Source organism: Falco punctatus, assembly GCF_963210335.1.
Source record: "Falco punctatus genome assembly, chromosome: 6".
Lineage (NCBI taxonomy): Eukaryota > Metazoa > Chordata > Aves > Falconiformes > Falconidae > Falco > Falco punctatus.
Genome location: NC_137585.1, coordinates 82,736,816 through 82,753,500, shown reverse-complemented (window position 1 = coordinate 82,753,500; position 16,685 = coordinate 82,736,816). Strand labels below are relative to the sequence as shown.

Below are 16,685 nucleotides of genomic sequence, written 5' to 3'. Positions count from 1 at the left end.
ACTTTTATCTAAGTAAAGCAGTACTCTTCAGTTTTTCACCTCTTCAGCTTCTTTTCATACCTTACAAAACATCATTGCATACATACATCAACAAAATCATTAAATCTACAAGTCTTTCAGGCAGAAGACTGAAGTTTAAAAATAAGTAAGTAGGGAAATTAGCACATTTTGAAGCACTTGAGTGCAATCAGATAATGGGAAGTAATGCATACTTAAGGAAAAAATGCAACACCAGGTTACACCTTCAGTAATTGAATTATTATTTTGTGCATTTTTGAAATGGAAAAATAACTAAATATCAGTCTTTAAACAAAAGCTTTTGCCTCTGCCTCTATTATTAATTCATTTGAAGTCATTTAAGTTGTGCCTTGACACAGGAAAAAGTTCTACCTTCGTTCAGCTCTCCCACACCTTCCTTTTTGCAGAAATCAAAATTCAGTCATCAAAATTACCTTCAAGCACGTATTTTACAAGCATGTATTTTTCCAGCAATTGCCTGTCATGGGATATGTTACTAAAGTAACGTCAACCTTCTCTTAGCCCAAAAAGGAAAACAGAATTCTTTTTCATGTTAGGCTGACATTCGTACTGATTAAACAAAAATAATTGCAAAAATTATGTGGTTGTAATACAAAGGAAAATAGAAATTAGAAATATTCTTGGTGACAAGTTCAATAAGCAGTCTCTTGTTCTGTTAAGAAATGAAAGAATACAAATTTGGGAACTTACTTGAAATACTGTTGTTGTATTCTGAAAACCTAAAATACTTGCTTTCATTGAGAACACTGTTCCCATTTATGCTCCCAGTCAAACTAGCAGCAGTTTTACAGACACGCTTGGTGGGAGGACTTTTCCAGTCTGGAACATGACCCATCTTTTACTCTCTAGCTTAAACTTGAGCCTCCTTTGGGGACACCATCAGCTTCTGTTCTCTTGCTTTCTGGTAGTCTGGATCAGTTCCTGCAAGGAACTTGTGAGACGCCAGATTGCACAGGTGACAGATTGCATGTTCTGTCGTTGCTTCCGTACTGGTGGTGGAAAACTCTTCATCCTGTTTCTAAATGTGGTCAGATTTGCATTAAGCATAATGCTGCAATTGACCTGTAAGCACTGGATAGTGTCTTTTTAATTATTCCTTTTTGTAAGTTGGATTTTGAAAGAAAAAAATGCCCAGTTTTCAGAAATGCTTTAGTTCAATAAGATTTAACAAATTTAGTTAAGGAGCATTGCAAAAGAGATGGTTTATGTATTTGGCCTGATGCACTAAATAGCAGTTTTACTTAAAAACCTTAGTTTTATGTAATGAATCATTTACCAAACTAATTGTGCGTTCTGTAGCTGAAGATCTCATTTAATTAGAGAACTAGTTTTTGCCAGTTTACATCCCTAATCAATTTAAGGCTTTTTTAGTGAAGAGTAATTCAGGTAATTCAGGTATCCTTAAACCTTAGCTGCATACTAAATGCACTGGAGTTGTATCAGCATGTTGCATCGTGTCTGTGGTTAGCCCTAGGGGCAGAGAGAGCCCTCCACTGGGACTCTGTCCTTGCTTGGCATTTTTCCAGGTAAGAAGGCGGGTTGTGCTTGATCTCTTCCAGAAACATCCATCTTCTTCCTCTTAACTGGCTGTGCAGGTCAGGGCACTGAGGTGAAGCCCTGCTTCTGCAAACTCCCCACCGCTCCCTTAATAAGTAAACAGGTGGGAAATGAGTTGGGGAGTCTCCTTTCTGTTGAGACCTGGCTGCTCTGTTGAGGTGAAGAGATGCATCCTTCCCCTTTACCTCCCTGATGGAAGTCAGATGCTTAGCCAGCACTGTTCCCTAAGTACGAAGATACTGGAAGCTCAAAAACTGGATATGCCTTGATGCGAGTAGTTGGCCAATATTTGGGGGAAAGAGCTATGCAAATGAGATAATACCACACTTGGAAGGCACAGCCACACAGCTTTCCTTCACTATACCTATGTATTCCTATACTCCTATACAGGAACTCATGGCACCAAAAAGCAGATTTCCTTGCAAACATTTTCTAAGCTAGTCTGTCAGTCCAGTTTTCTGCTTCATGAAAAAATGTTTTCAGCTGCTATTTTCGTAAGGAAATAATACTACTTCTGTTTTGCTTAAGTATTAAAAATTCAAGGGAATGCTGGCTGCCCTTCAGGGACCCTGACTGCCATGGGTAACTGGTGGCCCAAACATTCTTTTCATCTTGGTAAGACTCAAAGCCATGTATTTACTTAGTGTTTCACTGGTTTTAAGATGAAAAGGGTGAAATTAATTTCTCTTTGTTTTTTACTGCATTACTTGCTATAAAGTTTAAATATAATGCACGTTTCTCACAGTTAACTTTTTGTTCCCTATCCAAGTTGGATAATGGAGATGAGCAAGCAGCCCAGATCAGACGTGAACTAGATGGACGACTGCAATTGGCAGAACAAATGGCAAGGGTAAGTGTCTGCTTTCACATACCAAAAGCATATCTTTATATGAGATTGAGTGGGATGATCCTTAGTGCATGTTTCCAGTCTCTGTTTTTAAAATTAAGCAGAAGATCATTTCAACACAGTCAGGCAGATGCAATTCTTTCTGCTCTGAGTATCTGTATCAACAGGGGTAGGGAGAAAGCATAACTTGGTTTTGGAAAATCATATGCTGTGTGATCCTATGTTTCCTTCATCAGCAAGAACAGTGGTGAAGTAAAGGGTATGTTATTTTCACATTTGGGTTTATGTATTTTGGAACTAAAATGTCATCTTTTATATGCACAAGTGCTTTGTGCTTTGCTTAGGGTATAACCATAACGTTTATGTCTTACTACAGGTTATACATGATATACTTTTCAAGTATATATAATATATTTTACTTTTACAGATTTAAGTTCATAATGGTTATATTAGTATTGCAAATAACAAACCATGAGTGAATCTTGTAGGTCAAAGTAGTGATGATTGGGTAAATTAAATATTTTTTTTGTACATTTTTGAAAGTCAAGCCTATTTTTCTCTCCTACAGCTTGCATTTTATTTGAGTGGACAGGATTATGCCCTTCTATATTAAACATCACAGGTGGTGTTGGCATTGTCCCTGGCCATATCTTACTAAATTTTGGGGAAAGACTCCTTTGTCACAGAAGGGCAATCTCAAGTCTCTTCAGTCTTCTGTGAAGCCTGGGCTTACAATCAAATTTTTCCAATAACCCTGTGTTTGCTCTATTGTCCTCTTGCTTTTAGCTCCAAAAGTTACAAAATATTGGAAGGATGTATGTTATGCTCTGTGTGCAGAAAAAAATTGTAGTATATTAATATAATGTCAATTGTAAAGCAGTTAAGATTTGCTTGTTTCTTTACAAGGAAAAAAATATCATTTAGGACTATGAAGTTCATAAATAACCTGGAGGTCTAATCTTCCTCAAAAGTAAAATGCTGTCCATAATAGTTTCAAATTAATTTTAAATAAAGTGAAAATTATGAGCACTATTTAAACCATATAAATCTTGTTCATTCTGTCTCTGATGTACATACACTGCACAGCTATAGATTCTTTAAAGAAAAATTTATTAATCCATTTTTTTACCCAAACCTTTACTTGAAAATTTTCGTGGTTGCCACAGTGTCAACTGCACAGTTTTGCACAGAATAAGGAACTCCATGTCCTGCATGGTACATCCAAGTCACAAATCAGAGTTTTCATATATCTCTTTTAAACTACTTAAGATGCAGGGGGGGTTGTGGTGGACTTTGACAGCTAGTCCTAATTCTAGGGTCTGTGAGAATGATTAAGGGCATTTAAGTCAAGCAATCAAATGCTACAAAATATGAACTTTATTCTTGGAGATCAAAACCAAGCTCCTCAAAAACCTTTTAGATCCTAGATTATGTTTTCTAGTATCTTTGTGGGTAAAGAATAGGGTACTCAGCATTCAATAGTGGGAGAAACTGCATAAAAGTGGCTCTGTACATGTTCATATATATGCATTATGTATGTTTACATGTTCCCTCTTCGTTATAAAGACAGTAATTAAAAAATATTATCAAACTCCAACAGAGAAAAAAAGTTATTTTTAAGTTCTAACAGATATGTTTAAAATAATCCCATGTGTAATAATTCAGTGTTACTTTCAAAATGAATAGCCTATTATTAAAAATGGAAGTAAACAATGGCAGGAATGTCATGCCATGGTTGTAGTTTAACAGCTTTGTGTTAGAAGCATGGATATGATTGACTTCCTGTTGGAAGCGCGGGAAATGATTGAAATAACAAATTTGTTAGTGTATAGTTTGTTTCATCATTTTATGAAACATTTGAAGGTAACATCAAAGGTATATTATCAATTGATACACTTAAAACGCGTGCATTAGAAATATGTTATATGTACATATACAACCTGGGTTTACAGTTGAATGATTCTAGGGGGCAGGAGGTTCCATTTTTACAAATGCCTTCCCATTACTCTTTTGAAGATATAAAAAGAGACAGTGGAATTAAGACTTTTCTTTTTATTCAATATCTCTTAACTGAGAGCAAATCATTGAATTAACACGATGTATTACGTGGGATGATAATTTTTTTTTTTCTCCCTAACTTTTAAAATATATCTTCCAAGGAAAGAAAATTCCCAAAATTTGTAACAAGAGAAATGGAGAGCATGTACATAGAAGAGTTGCGGTCTTCAGTGAATTTGCTGATGGCAAATCTGGAAAGCCTTCCAGTGTCTAAAGGTGGGCCGGAATTTAAACTGCAGAAGTTAAAGCGATCACAGAATTCTGCATTCTTGGACATAGGAGATGAAAATGAGGTTCAGCTGTCGAAGTCTGATGTGGTCCTCTCCTTCACATTAGAGGTAATCAGATATTTCACAGAAAACCTAACAGTTTGAATTACTAGAACATCTATGTCTTGATACTTACTTGTTATTAGTCCTTCCTTTATAATTTGAAAATTTATGTTAGAGAAGTAAATTATTCTTTGTTCCTTTGGTAATTAGGGGTTAGAATACAGCTATATGATGCATTTTCCTCTTGCACTGGTAGTTGCATTTGGACCCACACAGCAATGTGGCCAGTTGAATCTCCCACACAAATGTAACTTTAAATGAATACCAGTACATTGAATGCCCAAGTGTATTTTTGAACGTAATAATGAAACACTGTTGTTATCAGGAACTCATTAATAGAATTTTACAAACAAATTGTGTTTTCTCACTGAAAACATTTAGAGAAAAACAAAACAAAACCAAAAATTTACTGGTGGTCGTAGCAAGAGTTTTTAAATTTCTGCATTTTCCTCAAGAAACTAGCTCGTGTTCACTGAGATTATGCAGGAAGTCTGGTGTACAGGTATGGAGTCTTAAACCATATAGAGCTCAACTGACCTCAAGAGGAAACCACAAACAGTGCTAGTTACTTAAACGTAGCTGATGACAGCATCATAGCTCAGGTCCAGTTCCGAAAATGTTTGTATCAGGGAATGCTGATGTCTCTTTCAGTAATAGAATCAAAAATTTCCAGAGTGTGTATTGTGTATTTGTTGATCAGAAGGTGCCACGCTTGTGCTGTGCACTTGAAATGGCTTTAGTTTATTTAAGACAACAGCTAATGTTACAGAATAAATATTTCAACTGTTAAATGACTTAAAAAAGCTTTGTCTTTTAAACAATGCTTTTTCTTAAGGGAGACAGGCATCTGCTTTTTTCATGTAATGTTGAAAATTCAGATCAATTTTTGTCTCCCATGTCATCAATAATACACATAGAATTTAAAAAAATGTCAAAAATGGACAGATGAAAAAGTTTAAATCCTTTGTATAACAGAGAAATTACTTATACCACTGTATGCAATTTTATTATAGGAGCTAATAATGTGAAAGCCCAACATCAGATTTCATAGGAAGATCCATCATTCTATACGCCAAAAAGTATGAGTTCATCAAGCATGTAAAGCTGGAGTGCAGGCCTTAGTACTGAAGTGTAGGAAATGATATTTTTATAACTCTTGTGCTGAATCCTGTATGACTCCATCACATGTGCTGTGTCTGCCTCAAGTGGTATACCAGCCCTGGAATGGCCCATAAACAGCAATACCAAAAAGCAGTTGTGAAGCACCCAAAAAGTACCTAAAAATTTTTTGTTGATAATGTTTTCTGTCTTCAAGAAAGTTTGCTTGGTGAGGGATGTAAGAAGAAAAGCTTTCGCTGTGCCTCTAGAGAGAAATACCAAGTGTGTACTAAATATCATGTGATATTTGGGGGGAAAACAGATTAAGATGGAAACAATGATGAAATGAAAAATGACAGGAGATACAATCTGCAGTGGATTTGGAAAATTTTGCTTTGTTTACAGCCCTTCCCCTCTCATACCAGAAATGTAGACGATACGATTTGGTGAACTGTGCTTTTTTTTTCCACCCCTGCCCCGCCCATCACTGATGAAGAAAACATAAAATGTTCTGCAAGGTTAGTAACGTAGCGTTCATCCTTTGCAAAGCACAGAAAAGTGTTACTCTATATGTAGCAGTTTTTACTAGGGCAAATTTTCATTTTAAACATGACATTACCCACATAAGTTGAGTTTCTTGCTGGACAAGTATGTGCCTATCTTACTCTTGGGAAGCTAAATCTCAGAGGACACAAGTGCAAAAGGAAACAGCTGAACTGATAACTCATTTAGACTGAAACGTGGATGACCTGCTTTCTTTCTGTGCAGATGTGAAATAATAAAAGCTGATTGCATTTCCTTGGAGATAGAATACTTGATTTTTGGAACATGTGAGGTCATGTGTGCACAATTCCGTATTTCTTGAACATGTGACATATCCAGGTCATGTCTTGTGTGGTGTGACTTAACTAAGTTGTAGAGTAACCAGCAAAATCCCAGCTGAGGGTCGCTGCACAGGCACATGACATCTACAATATGTCTAAACGTTAGGACAGAATATAAGAACTCAATCGTAATTTCTTGGTAGGCGGGAATGTGGCTGGAGTTTGTGCTGGCACTGCATGTTATTAAGACAGAACAGGAAAAGTTGTTAGTAACATTTACAATGTACTGGAGGGAATGGACCTTGCTGGCTAAGGTCAGAGACCCCCTTGCACATTACTGCAAGCAACAGTGACTGGTTTTGCAAGTTAGATGTTTCCTAACCATAGCCTGTTGCAGAAATTTCTAAAATAAATAAATAAAATATCAAAGGAGTAGGAGAGTCTTAATCACTTATGATGTTCAGCTGTTGGACAGCTTCAGAAATAGACGAGCAATATTTAGGAAGCTGTTTATCAGCTAATGAGCTAGTAAGTCAGCTAGTGGCAGTTTCCTTCCCCACTAAATGCAACTTTTTTCCATTGCTGGAATCCAGATTTGCTACCAAAGACAAATATACTGTGCAATAAAATTGGAAACTCAAGGAAAAGAAGTAACATGAGAATGAATAAACATGAAGGCTGCATTCAACAAGGACATAGGTTTCACATGTGGGAAGACTGTATAGGCAGTATTAGCTGGAAGGATCTCTAATGCAGTCTCTCAGTGATCATTGATCATTATAATAACTGCTTGAATTCCTGGACCACAAAAGATGGGGGAAACAGATGATTATGTCATCCTCCCTGAACCGCTGTTGTTATTTATAAAGCATAATAGGCAGTGTTGATAATTTATGAGTAATGTTAAAATGTTTTAAACTATCAATGACTGTCATCTCACTGTAATATTACCAAACTAGCAATTTTACGAGATATCTAACTATTACTAAGATTCTGGGAGTTTTAAAGTACAAAGGATTTTATAACTAGGGGTAAAGTCTGGCTTAACATACTTGAATTGAAACAAACAGGCAAATATGCAAAAAGTTTATTAGTGAAATATTTTAGTAGTTCCTTGCTGACTTAAGAAACCAATTGCCTCTAATAAGAATAAAAGTAGTCATTACTTTTGTCACCTTTAAAACAAACAAATACTGGTTTTCATGTGTAGTTTAGCTGAGGACAGCTTCTCTGCTATTTAAACGAACTGTGTTTTTCCCAGTTTCTTCTCATAGGCCCAAATGGGTCTGGAAAGAAAAGCAGCTTTTCCAAAGCAAGCAGGGAAACCTGACTTTCTTCTCAAATCTTCTCTGAATTAGAAACATCTGAAGTGTAAAAATTCCAATAATTTCACACTGTGACAAACTGTAAGACTTATAAAAGGCAGAGAGCATTTGAAGTAGGGCTGCATTTGGCTCGTATGAGCTATAACTGAATAGTTTAGAGGAAAAAATACGGGATCTGCCAAGCTCAGAATTTCCCTGGTAAGGATGTTTCTCAGGGTGCAGATGGTAGAGGTGGCTTTTTCCCTTTCTCTTCCCCCCTGTCCCCATATGCATGCTGAACCTGACTGCAAGTACTGAGCCAGGAGAAGGGAAAGAGGTAGGTAGTGGGGAAAAAAAAAATACAGCAGCTGATAGCGATGCTCCAACCTGCCTCATGCTCATCACACCACCAAATCGCTTCTGAGATTCAGGGGTTGCAACGTCCAGTGCCACAGCACCATGATTAACCTCTCAAGATGTGATCAGTGTACTTACTCGTCTTGTTTACATCCAACTTGGTAACCTATTCATTCTATAAATACATATTTACATGATAGTTTAAAAGATACATTTCCTCATGTATTGAGATTTAGAATTATATTTAGACATTAGTCTCAAATTCAACTACTAGCATTTAAATTATGATTGGAGTGAGGTGTTGGTTGTTGTCCAAGTAGAAACAGCAAAAATTTCAGTTCCTACTATATGTTGTTGAAAGTGGAAAAAGAAAGCAAAATTAAAACTCTTCACCAGCTGTGAAGATTTGAGTGAGTGGGGTTTGGGGGTATTATTTATTATATATTTTTTTTTTACCTGTGTGGAGCTTAGTACTGCAATAGCTGTGCTACGTAATGTTTTCTGAAGGATAAACTATTTGCTTTCTTTTCATCAGATTGTTATAATGGAGGTACAAGGTTTAAAGTCAGTCGCTCCCAATCGAATAGTCTACTGCACCATGGAAGTGGAAGGGGGCGAGAAGCTTCAGACGGACCAAGCAGAAGCTTCCAGGCCACAGTAAGTCACTCTGTTAATGCTGTATCCAGCATCTCTTTCCTTCATACCATGGGAGAACCTACCTATCTTTACAGTTTTTACAATTAAGTTAGCACTAGGTTATATGAAGATTTGTCCTGGGTAGTTATCTTAAATTGTTTCTGGAAAATGAAAATACAAATAATAGCTATTTATGGTGAAGTAAAGTACAAAGTGTGAGTGCTGTCCAAATGAATGTCATTGAATGCATGTGTGAGGAAAAGAGCTAGAGACTGCATCCTCTGAAAATACCAGCCTCTCGATGGACGGTAGCCTGAGGTGGTTTTATGTATTCTAGGTTAATGTGCAGGTGGCCTTGTGGAGTGTAACTTGTCCAATTGGTGGAAAATCAATACTCAGTAATCAATCTTGAAAAAGCTTACTCACCTGCTGAGCCTATTTCATTTTAAATTATAGGATCCACTTCTTTCAATTAATTTTTGAGAGAGGCAGTCTGCAAACTGACTTGGAGGGAATAACTCTTGTCATCTGTAGTTGAACTAGTCAGAGTGACAGAGAAGAAGAAAATTAAGTGTGGGGGTTTTGGTTGATTTGTTTGACCTACACGCTGAATTCACACTTTTCTCTCTGTTAAAATATCATTTGGAATCTTTTGTAGATAACTTTCCAGACAGCGTGCTGGGGTTTCACTAGCACCATAGTGTGCCTTGGGAAAGACAATTTAAAAATTGCAGTTGCTACAGTCTCTGAGAAAACATCTTCAACAGAGTTGGGACGGTAGTTTGTATTCCATTCAGACCACAAATACAGATTTCTGTTAGGCAAAATTATAAGCACAGAGTTTTATCTGTCCCTTCTGGGGTTGGGAGGAGGAGGAGGAGATCTAATTTGGTAGACTTTCTCCTAGTTGCAGCAAATTTCATTGGCAAGTAAGCCAGCAGCCTGCTCCAGTAACATATTCAAACAGCTTTGCAGAAATCTGAATATGTGGGACAAGATGTCGAATTCACTTGCCGCAGTCCCTGGCTGTGTTCCTTCTCTGGGACACAGGAATGCTCAGTCTTGTCATTTACACGTAGTACGCAAGGAACTTCTAAAACCAACAGCAGCGCAAAAGACATACAGATGTGTGCGTTGAAGCAAGGTCATAAGTGTGTGTGCAACATCCCCTGCTCATTTGTGGACCTGTTGGGGCGTTCTCTGGTGGCTTGGAGTCCCATGAGACTCACAAGGTTTTCTCATGGAGGGCGCATCTCCAAGCTGTGCTTTGTCTTCATGCTCAGGGTTGCTCTCAGGCTGTGCCCTGCAATGAGTGCCTACAACCTTTGCCTGCTGTCACAGTCAAGGTTCCTGTTTCTTCTGATGGTGTGTCTCTCTTTTTCCTCACCCTTGAACCTGTTAGCTTGTGTTTTAAAGACTCAGTTAACCTCTGATGTCATTGGTATGGGTCTTCAGATCTCCCTGAATCACATAGAATACACCAATTCTTGAGTTTCGGGCACAGTTATTCTCTTTCCAGAATTCAGTCTGTAGATGTTAAGGGGTTTGTTTCTTTCTAGTACTTCCAGATATGGTGAACAAAACATGGTAGGGATGGGTCATGGTTAGTTCATGGTTTACTTATTACATACTGAGGGCTGCAAGTTAAGGTAAGGGTCGTAAAACCAGTCAGAAGGTATACATTGTGTGCATACATCTGATAATAACGGATTAGTTGATTTTCCTACCTGACAAAGTAGAAACTTTGTGAAAAGGAAGTTTCAGAATAGATGGAGTCAATATGAGAACAACTGGAGTGTTTCTAGGAAAAGGGCTGATGCTAGGACCTGCTTTGATCTTGTAAACAATGTAGTGGGTTTCAGGCTCCATAGGTAGGAGTTGATTGAATATGGGAGAAAGACAGGTTACGGGCTATTCCGTGTATGTTGTATGAAACAGATTTATATGGATTTGTATGGAAAAAAAGTATGCATCTTTAGGAAGTGGATCATTGAGAGATGCCCCGAACCATACACTAGAAGGACAGGAATGGGAGTTACTGGTGCGGTTTACCTGCTGTCCTGCAAAACAGTGTCCCTTGAAAGGGCGCAGCTGATGGAGGTCTAAAATCTGTCTGGTTCTTGTGCTCTTCTGAGTTGTACTGCTTTCCATTTCTGGTAAGAGTAAGTATGAGACACTGGCATAGAGCATGATTATGAGCATACAGGGACATGTCGTTTGTGAGCATATACAGAGATGTAGTTTGAGGCAATGAAGGAGGATATTAAATTAGACAAGCATGAAATTGGCAAATTATGGGCAAACAGTAAAGAAGATGGAGGAAGCTGCCTATGGAATGGGAGATCCTTTACTCCACAATTCAATTCTTCTGTTAGGGCCAAATCAGGTTTTCTTGACAGTAGCAATATTGCTTTGTTTTGATTGGTGGCAGAAGGAACTAAGAGGGCTTGGCAGGGTTTAATTAGAAAACTAGACTGGTGGAAGAGAGCCTAGGAAGTAGTTACAGGTGGGGAGGAGTCAGAAGGCTTAAGGTGTCTCTCTTTCTTCACCCCAGCCTGTGTCCAGTCCCTCTGAGATCTTTCTTACTTTCATGACCAACACACCCCTTGCCCCACACAGTCATCCATCTCCTCTTGCCCCCCCTGCTTCTTCCAGCACTCATCAATCACTGTTCTCTGATAAGGACCTGCTGGGATGATGGGGAGGGAGGGTCAGTCACTGGGTGAAGGGTTGGATGTTCTCCTGCAAAGAGGAGATACGGGAAGAGGTGGAAACAGAAGTGACTTTCTGCTCCTGTTGATGACGAGAGATGCCTCCTTTCCCCCTCCATCCTTTGGCAGCAATGGGCAAAGTCATCTAAGTACAGACCAATGACCAGCTGGGCAAGCACAGCCAGTCCACCTCTTGTGTGGTACAGGAGAAGAAAGCTGTTGGCTGCCCTAGGCTACTGACTACTTTGCCTGCTGCTGGAACTGGCTCCTTACTGGAATAATCTTCAGTACTGTCATTCTGATATGAAGGAAAATAATCAGTGAAGCTGGAGGAGAAAACACAAAACTCATTGCAAAAAAAAGAAAAAAGAATCAAGAACTGTAGTTCAGTCCAACTCTTCAAATCACTAGCAGTAACATATTTGCACTGACAATCCCAGATAAATGAGAACATAACTTCAGGTTTTACATAGGACGTGCAGCTAGAAAAGTGTAGCAAAGCTCTCATACTAAGCGTAGAATGAGACAGTGATGAAAAGTGAATGATTACCACCAGCCTGCTGTGGGAGACTGCTGGCAAGAGCTCCAAATCATGCGCTTGTCACACACATTTTCTGTAGTTGGTTTATCGTTTTGAACTGGTAGCTGCATTTGTGAGAAGCAGTATAAAGAATTATTTATGCCTATTTTTTGCATCTGTGAAACATCACTGTGTGCAGTGCAATGCTGCTACTCAGAAGTTTCAAAAGCTTTGACAGTGAAAGCGAGGAAACAAGATATTCGGGCAAATGCTTCAGAATGGAGTGCAAGCAGTGTGACCTTAGAGTGGAGATTAATGGAAGCATGAGTCAAGTGGAGCCTTAATTCAGAGTTTATCCACTATTCCAAAATGTTGAATATTTTCTCAGTTATTTTTATGGATATGTATTTAAGTATTCCTCTGAATCCCTGAACGCTACTGTAAGAGTAATAAGGAAATTAGAAACAATATTTTTTCTTGAAAGGGAGAGACCTAAAGAGTCCCAGAGAAGACAGCACGCTTTTTATCAGTAAGGAATATTTTCTAGTCTCTTACGGCTTTTAACCCCTGTCTGCTTTCTCGTTCTTTGAATAATAATTTTGTGAGTTTACACTGAAGTGCTTCATTTTCTTCTTTGACAAGCTAAATAAAGCACTGTTTATATATATGTTCCTAAGTAGCTAATGGTCATTCTAACACGCAAATGCTACAGAGCAATATAGTTTGACTGAGCTGAAGTCTTAGACAATTTTACAAACAGATCAGTTATACAGCTTTGCTTGCATCCCTATAAAATTTTTATTACTGCCTGTGAATTATTTCTTCATTCCTTCCAACTGTTTCCTGCCTTTTAGCCCTGCTGAAAATCCCTCCAACAAAGCCTGTGACCTTTTCTGCCAATGATCAGTAAGCAGAGCCTTCAGAGGACCCCTTCAGTTGTGTGAAGCTTTGCGTAACTGTTGCTGTGACACCACAGGGGTCATCTTGCAAAGTCCAGTGCTAATTTCATTTTTCAGACATTACTGATGTGGCTTAGCTTTTAGTCTTGTGGAGTTTGGTGTCCACATGTTTTCTTACCATTGATTTTTATTCATTCTGACTATTAAAATAATGTGGTTTCTTGAAGGTGTCATCTTTCGGGTATGTATAATCATGCCTAAAGATAAACGACGGGACTATGCCATCTTTTGTCACTGCAAGTGACATTATGTTGTCAGATACTTATGCAATAGAAAAAGATCATATCTTGCATAATGAGAAAATTTTAATGGAGCTGGGATATTCTTTATGTAAACAAGACAAATAAAATGATCCTATTTTGCTGCCAGTGATTGCATAACCTTACAAAAAGGGCTATTATATATTAGAAGTATGTGAAGAATGCATGATTAAATATCTGACCAGAGGAAGCAGGGAACCTTGGTCAAGATTGCACAAATAAAGTAAATGCTGATTGCATTATTTTTATGCAATATTCTACCTTTGTTGTTTCCAGTATTTCAAGTATTTGAAGTATGAGTACTTGTGGATAGATAAAGATTACTTAGCAAACTTTTTATAGAACAGTTTTAGAAAAAAGGCTTAACATCTGAAATGTAGACCTGCCTTAAATGACATGGTTGCCCATGAAAAAAGTAATGCTTTTTTAATAGAATGTTTTTGAGGATATGGCCTAACGTGACATTTCTAAGGAGGAAAAGGATAGACAACATTTATAACCTGTGACAATCATGTTCCAAGCATCACCCACTTTTATTTCTTTAGCATGGCCCTTGCAACTTTCTAATTTTTATGTTGCATTAAGGAAAACAGATGATCATACCTACAACTGTCCCCTAACGTGTGGTTGCACAACACAGATGTACAGTATTTAAGGAAAGAGGAGGCACACCTACTCTTTTTTTTTTTTTTTTTCCCCACTCGCTACTGCTCTGTCAGATGCACCTGCAGAAATGAGATTAATTTTGGTCAGTAATCCATTAATTATACTGTTAGTTTTCAGCAATCGTTCCTTATATCATTTACATATGTAGGAAATCCTGTTACTGCTCTTGCACAGGAGAGAAAGTAGAATGACAAAGTAGTCCCTGCCTCTCATTGCTTCAAGTATAAAACTGGAGACTAAACACAGGGAGAAACGAGGGACAGAAACACAAGTGTTTGCTAATCAGATAGGCAGTAATCAAACTAGTCTGTTGCTGGCAAGCCGACCAGCTCTCCTTAGGGTGTGGGATTTTTTTCCGTTGTTTGTCTGGGTGCTTTTTTGTTGAAATGAGTATATTTGCACATGGGATTATTACAAAGGGATAATGAGATTGCAGTTTCATAGTGCCAGATCTAACCATGCTCGGCTTGTTGTTCGTATGCTTCCTACTCTATCTTCTGAGGATAAATTCTTCTCAGGATTTAGCTTCTTGAATGGAGTCTTTTACTTGATGGATTTTGCCTGTTCTTTTTACTGTTACCTCTGGAAGTGTATTACTTGCAGATAAGCACAGTGAAATCCAGCATTGGTCTTACAGAGGATAACAAAGTAGAATCGTTCAGCCTATTTTTGGCATCTGGACTTTTGGGCTTAAAACATAAATACATTTTATGCAACATTTACAAAAGTGAGGTTGTATGTTAGAGAACCTCCGTGTATTATTAGTAAGATCATTTCAAAGGCTAAGGCTGAGACACATAATTATGTTGATATGGCCAATGCTGAAAAGTTGCTGAAGCTGAGCATGATCCTTTAATAAGTATTTCAGAATTTTACAGAAGCCAGTGCGGTAATGATCGTGTCAGGAAACAAAGTGTGTCTGCTTCCATAAACTAGGTTTGATTGAGTTGCATAATGTTTATTCTCATTTGCTCTAAGATTCATCTTTATATCTGTCCTGGTTTCAACCGGGACAGAATTAATTTTCTTATTAGTAGCCGGTGCAGTGCTGTGGTTTGGCTTTGGTGTGAGAACAGTGTTGATGGCACACTGGTGGTTTTGGTTGTTGCTGGGTGGTGTTTGTACTAAGTCAAGGCATTTTTAGTTTCTCAGGCCCTGCCAGCAGGAGGGCTGGAGGGGCATGGGACATTGGAAGGGGACACAGCCAGGACAGGTGACCCAAACTGGCCAAAAGATATTCCATACCTTGGGACATCACGATCGGTGTATAAACTGGGAGGCTGGCCAGGGCGGGCCAGTTGCTGCTGGGGCACTGGCTGGGCATGGGTCAGCGGGTGCTGAGCAGTTGTGCTGTGCATCGCTTGTTTTCTTTTCTCCCTTCCCTTCGGATTTCATTCCTCTTCCCCCTCTCTCCTTTCCATTACAACTGTTATTATTATTACCGTTCTTTCATTTTTATTTTTTTTCAATTATTAAATTGTTCTCCTCTCAGCCCCCGAGTTTTACATTCCTTTCCAATTCTCCTCCCCATCCCTCTGGGTGAGGGGGGAGTGAGCAAGCAGCTGCGTGGTACTTAATTACTGGCCAGGGTTAAACCATAACTATCTAGTACACCACTATGGTAACTTCATCCCAGGTCCCATGGAGAGCAAACAGCACAACAGGGAACTGTAAGATGGTGGGGATGCCAGGGATAAAATTTAAAGGATAAATCCCATTATGGCTTTCATCTTGCTATATGTCAGTAAGTCTTTCTTTCTTGCATTGTCATGATTGGAGCAATTCACAAAACAGGGTAGAAGAAATTACCTTTCAACAAATTGCATGCTATGAGCAAATATGTCAGTCTAGTATCTAGCTGTGAAAAGGTAAAAAGAAGTTGCCAGTAGGAAATTATCTGAGGTTTTCTTGGTTCTGCAAAGGAAAAGATGGAAATGAAAAAAAATACACATTTTTCCCAGCCTGTGTTCTGGATTAATGATGGAAGAGTTTCACAAAAGGAACATGAATTCAGCTGAAAATTTACATGACAGTTTTATTCAGTTATTCTTGGTGCCTGATCAATTGCTTGCTTCTTTAAAAAAAGGAAATAACACCTAATCAGCTCAAATATAATGAGCAATATGATACCCACAAGAAAAAGAGACAGGAATTCTAAAATGAGTAAGTTTCTATGCTATGTTCTGTCATTGGTTATTGTTTTATATTGTCTTAAGAGATTTTTCACCTGTCTTATTGCAGAGAAATAGGAATTACATACAGGCTCTTAATATTGAAAGAAATTTGAAACTCAACTGAGGAATAACATGAGCAACCTGACTTTAACTGGCCTTGCTCTGAGCAGGGTCTGAACTAGATGACCTCTAGAGATTCCTTCCAGCCTAAATTTTTCAGTGATCCTATGATTAACTCCCAGAATATTATCTCTTAAGTCTATTTACCTTAAGGACTTGTGAGAACCACTGCTGTTAGAAAGGAATATTCATTTGTCAGATCAAGACAAGTGTGGCATGGAAG

At 38.2% G+C, this 16,685-nt stretch overlaps 1 protein-coding gene across 4 annotated transcripts in view; it reads left to right on the top strand.

Annotated features, from left to right (window-relative positions):
• The window catches only part of CADPS2 (calcium dependent secretion activator 2), a 327,139-nt gene that overhangs the window by 132,887 nt on the left and 177,567 nt on the right, over positions 1-16,685 (top strand). For all 4 annotated transcript variants that reach the window (XM_080393905.1, XM_080393904.1, XM_080393903.1 and 1 more), the window contains exons 4-6: positions 2,366-2,446; positions 4,603-4,839; positions 8,952-9,073. In XM_080393905.1, coding sequence (XP_080250031.1) covers positions 2,366-2,446; positions 4,603-4,839; positions 8,952-9,073 — 440 coding nt within the window. The remainder of the gene's footprint in view (positions 1-2,365; positions 2,447-4,602; positions 4,840-8,951; positions 9,074-16,685) is intronic.